Below are 20179 nucleotides of genomic sequence, written 5' to 3' on the forward strand. Positions count from 1 at the left end.
AACAGAGCGTTCCCCTAATTCCAGTGCTTTCCACTTTCAGTTAGATCCGCTTCGGGCTAATTCGAACGCGGACTGGGTTAGCTCAGGGTCTTCTTAAGCGGGATTAAAATAAAAATTGCGATAACCAGAGCACAGTGACTCTCCGTTAATTAAGACCCCGCACTTTTACCGCCCGGGAATTAGCAAAACTTTCGCTTAATTAGAGGGCGTTTCGTCGCGCGGCATGGGGGCGGGGGATGGAAAGAGAAGGGGAATGAAGTGGTCCTAAGCCAGACTATGGAGGGCTCGTAGTAATCGTCGTATCGTTTATTTCATCGTTAACTACATTAATTTCTCTTATACATAGCTTGTTCTTTGCTCTCTTGTTCATTTCTCTGTTAATCATTACGTACAACGGTGTAACATTTATTTATAATATCTTTATGTATAACCTAACAACGTTTAACGCGACACGCAGATTCACAGAACACGTTTCTCTCTCTCTCTCTCACTTTCGCGACCGCGCGTGCACGCACACATCCCCGCTTTCCCTCGATTTTTACTTACATTTTCGTTCCCTTCTTCTCGATAGTATTCCCTTCTTTTTTCAATGCCTCTTCTCTTCGACTGAAAGCGCGGCCTGCGTGCAAGCGCGCGCGCACACACACGCATACGTACATATAATATAATATATATATATATCGTCATATAATATATATAATATATAAAATTGAATGTGTATATATATAATTGTGATATACGGTGTTATATCATTATATATATTATATACATACATGCACAATCTGTGATTTGTTAGTTGCTTGGTATCGTTAATTAACACGCTAAGCGACGAAGTAACATTTCCATCGAGCTCCCAAGTATACCCTCCATCCTTCTCTGCGAGGACTAAAAAGCGATTGTTCATTACGCGGCTAGAACGCGGAGTTACTTGCGATTCGAAGAGGACGAGCCTTTCATTGAGCACTTATATTCGTTTGTCCACGTCGAGGTTGATCGGAGCAGCGCGCGGGGAGAGTTTCGGGGATGGCTGGAGCGTAGAGGGGCGCGGGAGAACTCGAAGTCAAGTACGTGGAAGAGTGTGCTTCGGCTGAAGAATGGATACGAGGGGCCCAGTGGAAAACCGTCGCATGGTGGCGTTTTATGGTTTTAGAAGGGGAGCGTGTTGAAGGCGATATTATTTTCGGAGCGAATGCGGTATGGAGTTGTAATTATTTTAAGCGGTACTTGAATTACAACTGTAATCAAATTTTAGCTAAAAAATTATTTTCGTGGAAAATGCGCGACGAAATTTTAATTATCTTAAGCGGTGCTTGAATTACATGGTGAATTACAACTGTTGAGTAATTTTGGCTGGGAAATTAATTTTATTAAGTTAGGTGTCCCAAAGAAGGCGAGTGGCATGGGCTCTATTTTCCCTTCGCATTTTTTTTTTTTTAAATTTACCTGCTGTTACATTAGGAGGTGATGGAATTACACTACATTTGCAGGAAAGAGTTAATGTTTTAAAGAAACGACAATTTATGAATACGTCATCTTTGAAATATCAGTTCGAATATCTACACTGATTTGCAATCTAGGCAAAAATTGTTATCAATTCAGGAGCAATGTATACATTTGTTTCTACGCTACTGTATTTCGTTATCGTAGAAATTAGGCTTGTCCGGTAATTGAAGAGGCCTTGTAGAAAACACTGTAAGTGTCAGAATTGAAAAAACAAATTTTTGTCGGAAAATGTTCCATTTTACGTGCCAATTGTGAAACTATAGTAACGCTAATTAGGTGTCTACTTATCTGTAGAAAATAATGGAAGAGGCAATTACTGAATGGCATCACTCAGTTTTCTCCAGAAGTTTTCTACAAATACAAATTTTTTTTCATGAATTTTGACTATATTAATACAAAAAAAAATAGAAAATTTTGTGATGCATTTGGGTTATTTTGTGCTTAACTCTTTAGAGCCGGCAGCTAGATCCCGAGGAAGGAAGAATGTCCCGCTGTTTTATCGTTAAAAATGGTCTGAATTTTTATATTTTTTCAGAGGTTGAAATGCATGAAACAAATGGAATACAGGGTTTCGGGTAGATCCATCTTTCTGCAATGAATAAAAGTACGCAAACTGCGAATTTGTTCCACTTTCAAAGCGGTAAAGGGTCGAGCATAATTTGCAATCAAAACAAATCAAGTCTCCGAAATAATTTAAAATTAGGGAAATTTTTTCTGACCCTTGAAAAATTTGATTTTTGGCACTTACAGTGTTTTCTACAAGGACTCTTCAATTAGTAATAATAATAATACGTGGCACGTGCCAGTTTCCCAGGGCCCCTCAGTTCCCTCCATTCCCGTTTCACCTACCGCTACACTTCCCTCCCATCTGCCCGAACCTGCTCATCGAGGACGTGTAACCTAACCCCTCTATACCCGGGTGAAATCAGTTAAGTAGAAAAGCTGGATTATTAACCGCGTCCAGCGAAACAGTGGACAGCGTTAGAGCACTTGGCGGTAAGCGGAGTAGTGCCGGTGCGTGGAAAGAACCCTGTCGCTCGGAGGACTAATTAGGGTGAATCGCAATTAGGAGGCGAACTCTCGGGGACTCGCCTCCACATGCCAGTTTCCCTGGTTCTCCATGGGAGGAGGTGATTCTCCGTGGGAAATAAAGCAGCAGCTCAGTGTTTGTTGCCCTGGAATCCGAGTGTTGGCCCACTTAGGCCGAGTTTGCCCCGCAGGGGCGATCAAAGGGCTGGCTTTGAAGCGCGCCCGGGGAGGTCGGGGGAGGCTGAGCTTGCGGCGTATTCATCCGCTCCTTTTCACCCTTTCCATCCCAATGTGTACCGAGGCTGGCGGGCCTCGCGGTTTTTTTCAAGGTGGATCGCGAGCACCCCCAAAAATCCACCCCCTCGAGCCACGCTCTTGACTTTCCCGGCGGCCGCCTCCGCGACTCTCTCTCCCCAGAGTATTCAGGACCCCGCTGACCTTGGGCCGCCCTCGAGCGCCTTTATTCTACGTAGATAGCGCGGTGCCGGGAGGGAAACTGGAGCGAAGCGATACACCCCCAGCTGTCGCTGATCGATATGGGAGTACAGTGGCTCTGGCGAACGACATATGGAAAACACTGACGGCCTTCATCCCCTTTACATCTGCACTCAACGTTTTATGCATCCCTTCCGACCCACCCCAGCCGTTTCTTGCCCTGTTTACCGCGGATCCTCTGTTTCCAAAGCTCGCGCAGTAGCGCGGCTCAACGATCGCCCGGGCGGACTCCCTTTCGGCCGAGCCATGAATGCTGCTATATCTCTCCTCCTCATTCTTTTTTCCCTTCTCGAGCAGCTTTTTCTCCTTTTGCTCCCTTTTGCAACCCCGCCTCGGCGCCTCTCCACCTGCTTCTCCCGCTTTCCTTCCTTCGAGCAGAGGGGTTCTAGCGCTACCTGCTAACTTTTATTTATCCTCTCGCGCGTTCCTGATAGTTAACTGGAGTCGTGGAAGAAAGGCGGCGACGGGGGTGAAACTTTTCCCCTTGCTGCTACGTCGCGGCTTTATCTCGCTCTCGAAGATATGATTGGATATACGTTCAGGTTGCACCTGCGATAAACGATCAGAGCGGCGATGAGAGCGAACGTAGAAATACGTTCGAGACAGTTTTATAATGGAGATGTTTTTCCTTGAAGCAGAGCTACGCTTATACTAGATGACCAAAGATACAAGCGTCGAGTAGCAAATATTACTTTGCAGGAGAAAAAACGAACCTCGGTCGATGGGACTCGAACCCGCGATCTTCGGATCCGCTGGCCGCCGCCTTAACCGATTCCGCCAAAGCCGACTCCCCGAAGTCTCTTTATTTTCGACTCTACTTAACTTAAACGCCACCTAGCTCCTACAACTTTGTCTTCGCTATTATCGCCGGTCTTATAGTTGATACATAACCTTACATACTGCTGGACAGTATTCTTCGCCGATCGATCATGCGAAAAGTTAAAAGAAATTTATGTAAAGTAAATAGAGTATCGTGCGATACATAGATGGCATTCTTTTAAATTATCAATTATTAGTTAGAAGAAGGTGGCGCATTGTTCCAAATTTAAGAATTAGTAAACAAGTGACTATTCAAAGCGGCAAAGTTTATCGTGAAAGAAATGTGTTGCAATAATTTAGCCCTCGTTATAAGTTTTCTAAAGTTGTACGCAAATTTCGTGTATTCAAATTGTTTTCTCTGTCTTATTTACTCCTTGCACAATTTTTAAGAAGATTAGATCTCCTTTATGGGAACACGGAGATATGTCAAAGCAATCTTTGCGAAACGTTAAGAGGACTGGGCAGTCGAATCGCTCGAAAATCAAGTACTTGTTTGCGAATTAATTGCAAGGAGATGAATACAAACTGTGTCTGGTACTTTTGGGTAATGTTTGTTAATACTATAAACTCTAAAAAAAAAATTTTTGGATAATATAAATATAGATATACGACGGCGATATAGTCCTCTGATGTGTAGGTGATGAAAAAAAGTAGTAGGATTTGAAAAAAATACAGGATATCTAAAACATGTGCCATTTCCCGCGAAATCTCTGATATGGTGCGTCAAAATTCACGATTTTCAAAAAAAATTCAGATGTCGCCGATTTTTATTAGCGCACAAACACGACAGAATTTTTCTTGAAATAATCGCCGTTTTTCGGCCACCAATTTTATACTTTTGTTTTAATTTTAGTTTTTACTGGCTCCGCGGGAAGTTACGGATGTAACAAACAAGAACCGCAACCTTGAAATTGGATCGCGCCGTTTCTTAAGACCAATATTACGGCAAAACTACAGAAGAACGTTAAAATCGTCAGCGCCGCCATTTCTAAAGCACCTGTTTCTGAATTTGTTTTCATTTTTTTGCAGATACAGTAAAAAGAAAGTGTTTCTTTCAAAAGAAGATATTTTTATCGCCGCCCGATCGACGCTCTATAGTCTCTATCGCAGCTGCAACATAAAAGTAACTTTTCAAACCTCTTCTTAGCCATTCCACTCTGGCCACCGTTCCCAGCCCCCGCAGCTCCTCGCGAGCCGTCGACGGGGCAGCCGAAGGGAAAAACGGGAACGGCACGTTGCCAATTATCGCGATGGGAATTGGTAAATTCTTAATCACTCGGCCGAGAGGAGGCGCGGAATAAATTTCACGGGATTGCAATTCTCGCCGTGCGCGTCCCCCGGGCCGGTTGATATCGATAGCGCGCGCGGGAGCGGACCGAAATAACCGCGAGCGTCGCGCCGGCGGAACGGGACTGCCCGCGCCCGCGCGCCTCGCGAACTTTACGCGCTATCGAGTTATTTAATTAGCGAAATGACCGCGCGCGATTCCTCTTTTTATTTATCTCCCCGCTCCCCATCGATTTCTCCTACTCCCCCGATTCGCCGGTCTCCCGTCACCGGCATATTAACACCCTCCCGTCAACTCCCCGATTGCACCCTCTTACGTTAAGCTCGTTGGTTTCGTTATTAATTCAGTTCCTTGGCGTGAACGGCTCCTCTCGCCTTCCTTCGTTGCTCCGCAGCCTCGCGATTCAATGAACAATAGTCGAGGGGGGAACGGGGGTGTGGCGTTTGGTAGGACCCCTTTCAGCACCCTTTCCGCGCTCCGAATCGCGACGATGCTTAAGCGTACTCGTTTCCGTCGTAATGGTTAGGCCTGTCGAGTCGAGAAGAAATTTCTATAGCGAAAAATATATATATGTATGTTATATATAAGTTGCTTTGGTAATTAGTTGTCCCTTTTCCCTCCGGTAGCTAGAGGCTCGGGCCGCTACGGCTCGGGCGAAACGTTTCCGTTGAAAGCTCGAGGAGAAAGGGTACGCAGAAACTCGGGGTGCCTGGCTCCTTAATACTCTGTCGATTCTTTAGTTTCTGCCTCCCGACGGATTCTCGGGGGCGAGCGAGCCTCCAGGGGCGTCGCTGTCGTTTCCCGGCGACGTCCTGGACGCATCGATCGCCCATGAATTATGCGCTATAAACTGCGCCACGCAGGAACAAACTATCTAAAGACAAATATTGACCCATCTCGGCCGCCAGACCTCCGTGGATTCAGCGCGCTCCGCGGCTAACGAGACGTCTCGCGCAGCGGCGGATTTAAGAAACAAGGCCCAGCGGAGGGGCCCATATCTTCCGGGAAAATGAAGAGGTAGTTTAATAAAAAAGGGGGTAAGAGTACAGAAGAGTATAGGAAGGAAATATAGTGGTTGGATAAAATCATTATATTTTTTGTAGATAGGGCCCTAGGGGACCTTCAGAGCAGGGATCCATTTTTCGGGAAAATCATGAGGTAGTTTAGTAAAATGGGGGTAAGTGTACAGAATAGTATAGAAAGAAACTATAGTGCTTGGATAAAATCATATTTTTTGTAGATAGGGCCCTAGAGGGCCTTCAGAACAGGGATCCATTTTTCCAGAAAATGAAGCGGTAGTTTATTAAAAACGCGCTCAGTGTAACAGTACAAAAAAAATATGGTTAGGATAAAATTATAACTTCTTTTTTTAATGGTGGGGCCTTCTGGGCAGGCGCCCATTTATTCGTGAAAATAAAGCAATAGTTTACTAAAAACGAACTCAGTGCAATAGTATAGAAAAAAATATAGTTGGGATAAAACCTTATTTTTTTTTAAGGATAGGTCCCCGGGGGACCTTTTGGGCAGGGCCCATTTTTGGGGTGAAAACATCACGGTAGTTTACTAAAAACGAACTCAGTGTAATACTACAGAAAACAGTATAGTTTGGATAAAATCATAATTTCTTTTTTTAAGGATAGGTCCCTGCGGGCCTTCTGAGAAGAGGCCCATTTTTCGGGAAAATAAAGCGGTAATTTTCTAAAAACGAGCTCAGTGTAATAGTACAGAAAGGAATATAGTTTGGATAAAATCATAATTTCTTTTTTTAAGGATGGGGCCCTAGGGGCATTCCGAGAGGGGCCCAGGCGGCAACTACTCATCGGCCGCCCTGTTAAATCCGCCACTGATCTCGGTCCTGCAGTAACCCATTAAATTTTTACCACAGCGGGGGGCTCTCGATCATTTTTACCTTCGACGCCGGCCGCACGTTTGTTCTCGTCGCCCGGGACCGTGACGGATAATTGGGTGGCGTGCTGTCCCGATTAATTATGTTAATTAAGCGGCGGAGGAAGCGCCGCGCCGCGAGGAATTAATTAATTTCGTTAAAACGAAACGCGCGTTATGCCACGGACGGGCTGCGCGGATCGAGGAGCGGGCCGTGCGCGGTTTCACGTCGAGGCACTAATCCTAACATTAAGTTGTCACGACAAGACGCATGGGTAATTAGCTAATGATATGTGAGGACGTGCTTAATCGTTAATGAGGGGGGGGGGGGAGGTGCACGCTGGGCGGGCGCATACGGCCCTGCACTTACTCGCGTAAATCTCTAGGGGAGGTACGTCGATTTCGGCTCGCGAGAACGCTACGAATCGCTCGTCTTAAGTATCCTTGTAACGCTTAGAGGTTAGCTGTGAGCTAGTAGGGGTTGCCTGGGTCTCGATTTAGGCTTCGGATAGATCGGGGGTGGATCTACCCCGTAGGCCTCCGCTTAGTCACGACTGAGCGTCGTCCAGCTTCAATTTCGTTGGACATTTAGGCGTGGAGGTACTGCCACTGTCGCACAGTGTTTCGCGCAATGGAAAAGTTTCGAAAAAAGTCCATAAATTCTTGTATCTTAAAATATTATTTAAAGAACATAGTTTTTCATACTATCTAACAACTTTTACTGAATTTGCCAATTTGTTATAAAGAAGGATGCTAGAAATTTAGTGAAATTTTCCGTGCATTTTTTTGAACACCATTACCATTTGATGAATATTTATGTGATTTAATTTTTATGTATTATATCTTTCAAACTGGTAAATAGAGTTTTTGCAAAATTATCAGTTTGTCCGAGATCTCGTGTATATTAATTTAGGGCATGTTAAACTTTATAATAACGTCGAATTTAAATGCACAAATCTGCTCGAATTGACAAAATAGTTGAAATCGTTATTAACGCGTTAGATAAGACACACCTGTTACCTTAAACATTCGTCCCCTTACTTCCAAGTGTTTATACAATATCTACCGTGATTTTTCCATCCCAAATGTTACCTTCAGTGATACAATTAATTTGCTAAAAAAAATGTCAGTTAACAACAAATCGAAAAGACTTTTTATTCAATAAAAAAACATGATTATCTCAATTTTTTAATGGAAATGTATATTTTTTATACATCACTCGATGCAGCTTTTTATTCTTTTTAAGAAAGTATTGGGGTAGTTACGTCGAAAATTGATTAATTTAGAAGTTATGATTTATTTCCCGAACACCCACATACGCGAGACACTGTACGTCGCAGTGGCTGGCTCTGCGTCGGCCTGATCTCCCGAATCCTCCAGATTCGTTGAACAGCGGGCAACCCTGAGCGAGGGGGCAGAGTACATTGGTTGTCGTAAGAGGCGACTAAAAGGGGTCAGCCTTGAAATTATCCTCCTAATCACGTTAGAGGTCAGAGCGAATCCTGTACTGTAATTCACTTTGTGTGGCCGGGTGTAAGGATCGGTGAGTCGTCTAATTTAGCTAAGCGTCTCGCAAGCTTAGGAGCACCTTTGCCGAGGAAAATGCCCGCGCGGAGCCGCTAGAACTCAGGGTGAAGTTAGAGGGTTGGGAAGGCGTTTAACCGGGGCGGAGGACGAGCGATATTCGTAGCGCTAATCGCGAGTCCTTGAGCCTCTCGACGAAGCCTGCGACGGACGATAGGTCTAGAGCCAACGATATTACATCGGTAGAAAATATGTTCGGTTTCCTCGTTTTCTTTTAATCAAAATACCGAGTCCTTTCTCTGCTCGCGGTTTGTTCGCGTTTTGTTTAGCGTGTGCCACGCTGTGCCACACGATGATTGAACGCTCTCGATGCTCTAGCTACGAAAACGATCTCTATCGATAGAATTAATCTCTCTCACTCACACACACTCTCGCTCTCTCTCTCTCGCTCTCTCTCTCTCTCCCTCACTCTCGCTATATATGATATATTTATATCGGTGATATGTACGAAATGGAAGATTCATGTTTCAGCGTATCGTTGGTCGCGAGACGAGAGCAAAATTAATAGGCCGAATCCTTAGGAATTGTTAGACCTTCGCTATAAATTAATCTTACGAGAATTTCCATGGTTTGCCCAAAATTTGGTCCTAGTCGGGAGTGAGTCAAATTGAACGCAGAGAGGGCCAGCATTTCTGGCATTTGTTCCTCCACGCTCAGGAATGGTAAATTATTCAGAAGCTGACGCAATCCTTTTCCCTTTTTCTCTTTTTCCCATTTCCCATTTCCCTTTTCTCCATTTCCCTGTCCGCATTTCCCATTTCCCACTTCCCATTTCCCATTTCCCATTTCCCATTTCCCTATTTCCCATTTCCCTTTTTCCATTTACCATTTACTATTTCCCCATTTCCCTTTTCCCTTTTCCCTTTTCCCTTTTCCCTTTTCCCTTTTCCCTTTTCTCTTTCTTTTTCTTTTTCCCTTTTTCCTTTTCCCTTTTCACTCGTCTCGCGAGGAACGATCGCGGATCACATTTGCGGCGCTGGTTCTGCGATCGAGAAGTCACCAGACGGCCCTTAAACGATACGATGTATCTACCCTTAGTCGGTACTGTCTCTAAGTGTCACTGTGTGGACCTACGTCGCGGAGCAAGTTACACGGGTGCCTTAATTGCCTTACGTCTACGTCAACTCTGCTCGACGGCACACGTAATTTCACCAACACGTGTATATATATATATATAGATCCATATTTATATTTATATCATATGTATACGTATATTTACATCGCTTAAATGATACATCCCTTAAGTGTCTATTTTGTTTGTAACGTGTTCACGGTTAATTCACGAGGTGCCATTTCTTTTTTGGTTTTTCTCTTTTATCTCTCCACGATCTCTGGCAGCCGTGCGACGAAGCTGAGAGATCGCTTCCCCTTCTCACCCCCTCTTGCAGCCCCGGATCCATGCAGCTCAGGGGTGCGCGAGCGTTTCCGCTCCAGAAGCTTCGCCAAAAAGTAGAAAAGTCGGGGCCAAATTAGTTTCTTTTCGTCTAGCGTGTTTGCATTTCAAGCTACGGGGGGAGGGGGCGGGGTGTGTCACTGTGTGTACGTGTGTGTGTGTGCGCGTGTCTGTGTGACATTTTTGTAACGGGTTAAAAGGGCGGAAGGTCTGAGCTGAAAGAAAGGGAGACAGTGTCAGAGGATTGGGTCGAATTGAAAGTGTTTCCTTGGTTTTTAACGAAGTCGGATCGTCAATGAATGCTGCCCTTTGAGCATTTGCACCATTCGGTTACCCACCGATCCTCGAGGGTTGTTCGAATTTGACCTGGACTCCTTTCCCCCCCAAAATGGACTCTACGATCTTTCTACCTAGAAACGACAGATTACTCGCGACCGATGGTACTCGACCTTATTTTTTCTCATTTTATTTTCTCGCGTCTCTCCCCCGTTTTAAATGCTCCCTAGTAATTTATCTAGTTTAAAGGGTGTACTGACGGTATTGTCATGTTAGCTGTGCCCATCTCGAAAGTCCAGATCAAAAGTCTCTTTTCTTTGCGTGCCTGGTCCTCGCGTTAAAGATTGATATCCCCGTAGAAACGATCGGGTCGGTGCCAATTAGCCCTCGGGGCCATCGAATTCACCCCCACCCCGTCAGGATTTCCTCGAGAAGCGATCGAAGAGGGTGTCGAGAATGTCCGGCGGTCACGAACCCCAATTTCTCAAGCTCCTCCGAGCCGGGAGGGCGAGTTTTAAAGACTTTTTTAAAGACCTCCCTCGCCCGCCTTTTTCTCCCTCGACCGGGCCATTTCTCTGCGGCTTCTCCGGGGGGATCCCCCGCGACTCCTGCCGCGGCGCGAACTTCTCCGCTGCCTCCCTCGGCCGCCCTGTTAAAATGATTGTACGCGGGAGAGGCTTCTCCTTAGGCCGTGCTGTTGCTCCTCTTGATTCGGCAGAGATTTATTGTCGGTCGAGAGACAATTCCCCGAGGTACTCCGGTAGGGTTTTTAGAAGCCCGCTGGTGTTCTGGTTGAAACGTTAAGCCGAGGGAGTCCAACAGACGGGGCGCGCGGCACGGCTGAGGCTCGAGTGGCCCCGGCGGAACTTTTTCTCTGATTTTTCGCGTGTCACGCAGCCCTGACGTTTAAGCGTGCTCTCTCTGGCATTAAAAAAAGATTTCCCCGCGATACGTGGATTTAACGAGCGCGAAGTGCGTTCCAGTTCCAAATCCCACGCTGGCCCAGGTCCCAAGCACCTCCGCGGTGCCTCCGCGGAACATTCGGCGGCCCCACTCGATCCTTCGAGACGGCTAGGCGCATCGACCCATTAGCTGGCAACGTCGAGATCCCGTGCTACTTAGCGGCGCGTAGTTTCCGGTGGGCTGCTCGCCCGTCAAAGGGATTGACTTCCGGCGGAACGCAGCAGGGCAGGGAATTTATTTATAACGACCCGGGAGCTGGAAAGGACAGCGGAGAGAGGCAAGTTTGTCCAATTTCGCGGGGCAGACAAGCGGAGCGTGAATTCCTCGGGAAACTGACACGATCCAGCGTCGTCGCTACCCCGCCGCCTCTTCCTTTTTCCTTCCTCAGCGATCCCCCGCCCGACGGCGTCCTCGAGCCGCGCCGAGGACACCAGCAGGCTGCACTTAACCCGCCGAGTTTTCGAGGGCGCCTCTGTGAATCCTTAAGCCGGTCCCCGGGGATTCCCCGCCGCGCGAACGAAAACGATCAGCCGCTCGCCTGGTCCAAGGCTGATCACCGTTTCCGGATAGGGAGGTTCGAGAGGGCGTTTGAAGAGGTTTGCTGATGTTTGAAGAGGCTCGCGGACGTTTGACGGTGTTTGAAGGCGCTGGATTTGCGCAGAGGGTCCGTTTGGCGCAGCGACGCGTCGCGGATCCGCCACTCCCAAGTTCCGTCCGGAGTCTCCGGAGCTGTTAAGAATTCCGCGCCGCGGCGGATCGACTCGCGGCCACTTGTGACGTTTTAAACTTACCCAATCTCAGTTCGGAAACTCCGCGCGGTTATGCCACGTTCCCTGGCCCTTTTAAGCTCGATACCGGCTCGCGAGGCTCGTGGCCAGTCGCGGCCAGGGATCTGGTGGCCCGCAATCGATAGGCCGGCTGAGAAATAACGCGGCTGCTGGACGCGATCCAACGATCGTTCCCGGGGTTCTTATGTAAAACCGTGCACTTGTTGCGTTTTACTAATGAAACTGTTGTCATGAGGCATCGATCCCGCGAACAGGTGGTTAATACCGGTGTCAACTGTTCGCGGGGATCGCCTAGCACCGACACGTTTTTCCCCTGTCCACCGTATCGATCGCTCTCCCCGGCATTATTTATGCAAATCGGATCCCCGAGCATTATCATTCGAATCGGGGCGGTCGCGGCGGCCCGCGGAACGTCCCCTGGCCATTTTTATTCAAATCCCTCGGCGGCCTACGCCTTGGCTCGCTCCAGCCGTGAAATCTTCGCCTTCCTCGAATCGATATCGGCTCCCTCATCCAGCTGTCCCCGTTTCTCCCGGCCCTCGCCGTTCGTCAATCTTTTAAGATTCGATCTTTAAACTCGCCCGCGGTGAATCGGTTTCGTTGCGACGACGAGCAGGACTCCGTCTTCGACGTCTCGTTTTTCAACAGCTCGTCGAGCCTCTGTGGAGGCGCGGAAACCCTCCGTGCCCGGTACCAAGGAGGAAAGTGACGTTTGATGGGGTTGTTGGGGCCCGTCGATCTGCCGAGCGATTCACAGGGGTGGTCGCAGTTGGAGAACGCCCTCGAGCCCGCGCGACTCTTTGAACAACCGATTGTCAGCTTCAGGAAGGGTTGATCGATACGGGCCTGTTTCCCTCGCGGGTGGTTTAAATGACTCTCGACAGAAGCAGGACCGACGACAGGGCCGTGATGATGGTCAGGGAGCCGCGCAGCTCCTCCGTTCCTGCCGACACGCTCGACGCTATCGCGCTGTTGCAGGCCTCTGGCGCTGGGTCTGCAACACATTGGCAACAAGAGGTCATGGGGAGTCGAGCACAACTTGTGGGGAAAGTTGGGAAATTAAAGGAAATTGAGGGAAATTATGGGAAATTATGGGAAATTATGGGAAATTATGGGAAATTATGGGAAATTATCGGAAATTATGGGAAATTTAGGGAAATTATGGGAAATTTAGGTAAATTATGGGAAATTTAGGTAAATTAAGGGAAATTTAGGTAAATTAAGGGAAATTTAGGTAAATTATGGGAAATTTAGGGAAATTTAGGTAAATTAAGGGAAATTTAGGTAAATTATAGGTAATTTAGGGAAATTTAGGTAAATTAAGGGAAATTTAGGTAAATTAAGGGAAATTAAGGGAAATATAAGGAAATTAAGCGAGACGAAGGGAAATTAAGGGGGACACACACCTAGATGTGCCAAAAAGGTCGATTTGCTAACATATTTTCAGTGTTTAACATGTCATGAATGTTCAGGTCCATTTTCGTACACACGAAACTGAGCGTTTTGCTTCAAACTGTACCTGTTTTGTTATTTTTCAACCAATCGAAAAACTTGAATGTCGGCCGACAAACAATTCAGTGTCATTTAATATTCTGTTGTTAAAATTTCGTTTGAAAAACCTGTTTATCAAAAACAACCAGGGCTTGAAAACTGTCATAATATCGATTTCGGTTCTCCAAACGGTTATAAAGAACCTTTATTCTGAATAACTGTTGTGAAGAACCGAAATTTCCAACTATTATCTGTTTAAAAAAATTGTATATATTATTCAAAGTTGTCTCTATCTTTATTAAAAAAATTTAATCGACAAAAGTGTTTTTGCCACTTAGAAATAAATTCCCAAAACTGCGGTGCTTCTTAACCTGGCCAAGGTGAGCACGATGAAAAGTGCGAACTGCAGGCTGCGAATTCTGCAGCTCGGAAAAGAATATCCCTGTCGAATCGCCGCTTCGTTCAGCGATTCATTAAGGACATTCGCGAATCCGTGGGGGAATTCGTTTCGCATTAATTAGTCGCGGTATAAATATTGAAGCACCTCGGGTGATCATCGCCCATCGAATACTCTGATCTCGCATTCCCTTTGGCGCTCGCTAACTGCTGATGAGCCCGGCTCTGCCGGAGCAGCCGCGGGGAGAAGTTTCCGCGGCCCGTTCTTTTGTAATCTCTGCCAGCCGCGTGACGGGAGTTCGTAAGTAATCGCGTCGCGGGTGGAGGCGCGAGGAATCGCCACGATCGCCTCGAAGGGTAACGAGTTCCCGGCTCTGTAATTTCCGGGGGGTTGTGACGCTGCTGGGTAATCGAGCTCACCTGCAGCCGCTCCCTGTTTCTCGAGCCCCTTGGACAAATATCTGCTACGCGCGGGTGAATTGAAAACCGAGAGAACGAGCTACGATTATTTCTCGATTAACGGGTTGCCGGTTTTTAATATCATGAAAAATCGTGTAATTGCTCGCGACACACGCGATTCTGATTCACGTCGATTCCCCGGTGCACGGCGCACGCCGCTTCGCGGGCTTGTAATTGTTATTAAAAGACACGAGCTAGCTGGCAATTTATAGTCGATTAAAGGGGAATTAAGTGGCTCGTTAATTAAAGCGTGGCAGTCGGTAGCTGAGCTTAAGAGGATTCTCGTGTAACAGCCCGTAAAAGTAACTGATATTTATAAATTCATTTCGGAACAATTATTGTTAATATCGGATTAAACTTGCAGGCATCTTCAAACTCGCAGAAAATATATTTTTATGTCGACGCTTCTTACTATTTATTAATTATTATCTTGGTAATATATAATCAGAAGAATCGACATGCAAAAACATTTCTGCAAGTTTAAAGATGCCTCCTTGTGTCCCAAAAGAGATTAATCCAATTTTAACAATAGTTTTGGCAAAAAGAAATTGAGAATTTTAGTTAATTTTGGGGGCTGTTACACGAGAATCCTCCCGTAACGATTAACACTACGGTTTATGCAAAAAACGACTTTTCGAGAAACCGGTTTTCCAATTCCACTATTCCCAAAATCCGGTTAAACCGGTTTTCGAATTTTCAGAAAAAATAATTTGTACTGGTTTTAGAAATCTTCAGCTTCCTTCATATTTATGGAATCACAAAAAATATAACAAAATAAAATATATTGTACCTATACAAAACCAAGTAAATAAATAAAAATTAAATTAACTAAAATCCGTACAAATCCGTACAATTTTTGAGTTCATTTAATATTTATGGATCCAGAAAAATATAACACAATAGAATAGACTGCGTACAAAACTAAATAAAAAAACAACTCCATTTAGTATTTTTCTTCAGAAAATATGAACTCACGAAGATTAGTTTTACAGTAATGAGTAAACTGTTACCTACTACAATATTTCTGTGTTCGATCCTATTTCAAGTCAAAAGGTTAACGTTTTTAATTAAATAATTAATTCATTTCTGCATATTAATTCTAGTACATTAAACCGGTTTTTTAAATTCAAAACCCGGGTTTCGAATTTCACGAATTTATAAATAAAAACCGGCTTTTAAGAACCGACAAACCGTAATCAACAGCCGCGAATAAAACTAATCTCAGCGTCTTCGATTTTACAGGGCCCGCGGTTGTTGCTCGCTTCTCGAATTAGGGGGACGAATGGCAGAGCCTGCCAGTGATCGATGGAGTCGCGCGGACAGTAGTTTCGGTCGCTCTGTGGTCAGACATCTCGTATACGACTCGCGGACGAATTTGTAAAGAAGACAAGCCATTGCCATCGCTTTTCCAATATTAATCTGGGAATTGCGAGTGGCCGGTGGCTCCCTGCGGTCGAGCTATTTCCCATGTACCTCCGGGGGTGATCTGTTTCACAAAGGAGCCATACAGTGACCCACTGGCCGCGTAAGAATTGCACCCGCGGACGTCTCTAGCCTCCGAGGCATTTACATCGGACCGGAGCAGCTCTCGTCGTGCTTTCCCATCCCTGGAATCGATAATTGGAGGGCGGCTGTGTCACAGCGACCAAACAGCGGGATTTAATCCGGAACAACCTCGAGCAAACAGAGGCTGGAATTATGCGAGGGGATGCGAAACGAGTTCACGCGTACCGCAACGCGCGGCGTCGGCCGTTGTATCGGGGTAATGAAACGCGGCAAGCTGGCGTGGAAAATCACGCGGACACTGAATCATGCGTCGCGGCTTCGCCTCGGAATTACGGGGGATGGTTCCGAGGCGTCGATCTTACTTGTAAGCGCGCGGAATGGGGTGGTCGGTGTTAATAGAGCATCGATGGGTGATGGATCGGTGGCGCTTGCTTTTCAATCAGTCGAGCGGTGCTCGATTCCCCGTTAGAGGGCGACAATTTGTCGACGCGGTGCCTCGATATTTCAAAGCACACGCAGCTATTCGGCGGGGGTATCTTCGTAAATATGCCCCGCGGAAAATTGGAACCGTGACGTCCTCTGCCTGCGATGTTTACGCGTCGGGGGTTGGAGGCGGGGCGCGAACGTGCCTGGTTCTGAATCGATAGCGGGACAGGGAGCATATCGGGACGCTTTCACTGGCCTTCGTGGAACGTTGAATTAGAGTCTTTTGCGTACCTGGGATCCCCTTCAACCTTGGCAGGAAATCGTTCCAAAAAGCGCAGGACGTGGTGCGCGGACCCTTGCCCAGGCCCACCTTCCTCGCGTCGAGGATGAAGTACTGGGGCTGGTCCCTTGAGTACGGCGGCCACTCGGACTCCTCAGCCGTCGGTTTTCTGCAAAATAATGCGTCGCGATTTTTAAGGTGGAGTGAAGTGGAGTAAGGTCGATTCGTTACGCGCAGGGTTGTTACGAATATTCGAGTACTTTTCATTACATTCGGGTACCAGTGGAATTCGAATTTGAGATTCGAATATTATTTGAATACCAGCAGAATTCGAATACTCTAAGCATTCGGATACCAGTGGAATTCGAATTTGAGATTCGAATATTATTTGAATACCAGCAGAATTCGAATTTCAGATTCGAATACCAGTAGAAAAGGAATTTGAGATTGGGATACCAGTAGAAATCAAAGTTGAGATTCGAATATCATTTGAATACCAGCAGAATTCGAATTTGAGATTCGGATACCAGTGGAATTCGAATTTGAGATTCTGGTACCAGTGGAATTCGAATTTGAGATTCGGATACCAGTGGAATTCGAATTTGAGATTCGGATACCAGTGGAATTCGAATTTGAGATTCGGATACCAGTAGAAGTCGAATTTGAGATTCGAATATTATTTGAATACCACTAGAATTCGAATTTGAGATTCGGATATCAGTGGAATTCGTATTTGAGATTCGGATACCAGTGGAATTCGAATTTGAGATTCGAATATCATTTGAATACCAGCAGAATTCGAATTTGAGATTCGAATATTTGAATATCTGTAGAATTCGAATATTCGAATACCGGTAGAATTCGAATTTGTGATTCGAATACCAGTAGAATTTAAATTTAACCTCGTGTATCGCCATTTGTAAAATAGATATGTACACAAAAAAATATTTTTGTACTCTACGTGATAGTAACAAACATTGTGCGAAAGGAAAAGTCTGTACTTGCTTTCATCTCTTTGTAAATAATTCTAAAAGAAAAACTTAATTTTCAATTACTATTTGTCACTGTAACCAAAATTCGCGTTAATGGCAATGGCACATTTTAAAACATTCAACATGTTACTCCCGCCCCAGATCTACCCCACTAAAAACCATTAAGCAACCTCGCGCAAACTTAACAACAACCCCGATCAGCCCTGCACCCTCCGCGGCGCCGGTTTATTATTTATGGAAAGAGCACACCTGTTCTTTGTGACTCACGCGGCAATCAAATATTTGCGGGACGATCTCCCATTAATCGATTAGCCATCGAGAGCCATCCCCTTTTTGTTAATTAGCGAGTCGCGGAAGGAGGCAGTCGCCCAATTACGTGGATTTTTCGTCGAACGGAAATCGAGCCATTTTATCGACCCCCCGAGCTTCCACTGCGGTCGAAGGTCGCCCTAATTAACGCCCACCCTTAAAGCAATAATGTCCAAGCTCGCTACCTTGGGGGTGGAAGCCTCGTGCGGCGATAATCGTTGGAAAAAGGAGCCGCAGCTAGCTTGATAGATGATGCCCGCCTGACGCGTGACATATCGAGCTCTTTGTATCGGGGCCGATAAATAATTCCACCCCTTCCGTTAACCCAGATTGAAGAGCCCCGCGGAACGTATCGCGGTCTGCTCCGTTAATATTTAATGGCTGTCGCCAAATACGACGAGCCTTCGCTCGAGATTAATTCTCCGGCTGACTTTCCGGCTCGGCTGGCGACGTCACCCGTCCCAACAATAAACTCCCGAAAATATTCATCGCCCTCGGATATAGCAGCCGACCTCTAATTTTAGACTGGGCCCGCTACGCGATTTATCAAAATTCAATCGCACTTGCACGGGGATCCCTTCATCGTCGTGTCGCTGCTAGACGAGAAGCATTTAACGCCGAACGTACCGCCACTTTATTTATGCATACCTATTCCTACCGTAACCGATAGGAAATAAATGATCGGTTAGGAAGTAAGGGTCTTATTTTTGGAAATTGGATATAAGTAATGCCAATTTAACGGGGGGAATAATGCACAGAAGTACTTTGAGATAGTAATAGAAAAATTATATACTTTCATTTTTATTTTTAACATGGAAATAAAAAATAATGTATAATAATATTTTTTTCCATGTTCAGAATTTAGCTTTTCATTGATCTTCGAATACTCCATTTATGTTGTTTATTTCTTTCAATAACTTAAGGATTAGTTTTTTGTCTACTTTAAGAATAATTTTTCCTTTTTTTAATTCAGATGAAAAACAGCGAATTTATGATGGTTACCGCAGACGCCTTTTCTAAAAACCGTTCTACCGAAACAGCTACCACGCAGCTTCTTCTCCAATTTTTTAAATAAAAATTTCACATTTTACAGACAAAAGTATGACCGTTCCTATGTACATAATGTTTCTTTGATAAAAAAATTTCTTGACCGAAAAAAAAATTCTTAAAATCCGTCCTACTTTTTCGCCTCCTAGGTGTATGTAAATGAAACAAACGCAACGGTAAAAAAATGATTAAACGGGTAACACAAGAATGTATCATAAAGCCAAATCGACGGGAGAAACAAAAATTAATGCAGAATTTTGAACCGAATTTTAATACCGGTCATTTGACCGCTCGTGGTACGTTTAGCGTTCACCGAAGGGATGCTCCTCGAGCCCTCCAATCCCTTTTTAAACGCGCTTCCATGCAAGTCAAATTTGTTGCCCAAACATCTCTTCTCCAGTTAAAATACCATCCCCCCGTCCACCCCTCGCGCCACCCCCTCGCCCAGCGAAATTCCCGAGCTCCTTATTCAGCCGCGTATATTTCAAACGAGGCCAGACGTGAATACGAAATGCAATTTTAAGCAACCGCGTCCCAGTCGCGGTTTTAAATAACCAAGGGAGAATCGACGGCTGCCAGACAACCTACTGAACTTTCCGCGAGCTGGTGAAATAGGTGGACAAGCCCCGGGCGTTAAATATCAAGCGATCGAGCGGCGCCCGCGAGATTCCAGTATCGGTGAACGTCCGCCGGATGTTCTCCGGCAGGGGTGCCCTTTGGCCGAGTGTCTCGGCAATCCCGCCGCGGATCGAGTGTACGAAAGGCAGATGACTAAACGATGGGCAACGCCGCACTCCACTGTATTGTATTCAGACGTAAACAGAGCGCCCAGCTTTTTACTCGCAAATTGCCAGGATTACGCGAGGGCGCGCATCGTTCCCTACGAGCTGATCGATGATAGCGTGTCGTAAAATAATACGCTGGGTCAACTGAAACGCGTACAGCTCAAACAGCCCGCGATCAATAATCTCATTTCGTTAAGAGGCAAGTGGATCCTGGCTAATACATTCCGCGAGCTCGATTCTATTGGCGGACGCGGGGGCTGCTTTTAGGCTAGAGCGTGTACGTTGAATAGGGTGGCCGTTATTTTCAACCTGCGATTTCTTTTGCTCTCACGCCCTAATATGGTTGCATTTCAATAGCGCTTGAAAAAGATTATTGCAATCGGAAGACAGGAAAGGGTGCCGACCGGGCCTTAAAGTTTAGAATTCATCGATCATTTGAATTTGAAGAATTTCTCGAAAATGGTAG

General features: G+C 45.8%; 1 protein-coding gene across 1 annotated transcript in view; it reads right to left on the reverse strand.

The window, feature by feature from the left end:
* Window positions 1-285: 285 nt before the first annotated feature.
* Ache-2 (acetylcholinesterase 2) overlaps window positions 286-20179 on the reverse strand; it is a 116002-nt gene continuing 96108 nt past the window's right edge. Inside the window, exons 5-6 of the mRNA XM_076827702.1 lie at window positions 16592-16749; window positions 286-13016 (exon numbers count right to left, since the gene is read on the reverse strand). Coding sequence (XP_076683817.1) covers window positions 12889-13016; window positions 16592-16749 — 286 coding nt within the window. The 3' untranslated portion in view covers window positions 286-12888. The remainder of the gene's footprint in view (window positions 13017-16591; window positions 16750-20179) is intronic.

The sequence above is a fragment of the Andrena cerasifolii genome, chromosome 15 (genome assembly GCF_050908995.1).
Source record: "Andrena cerasifolii isolate SP2316 chromosome 15, iyAndCera1_principal, whole genome shotgun sequence".
Taxonomy (NCBI): Eukaryota; Metazoa; Arthropoda; class Insecta; order Hymenoptera; family Andrenidae; genus Andrena; species Andrena cerasifolii.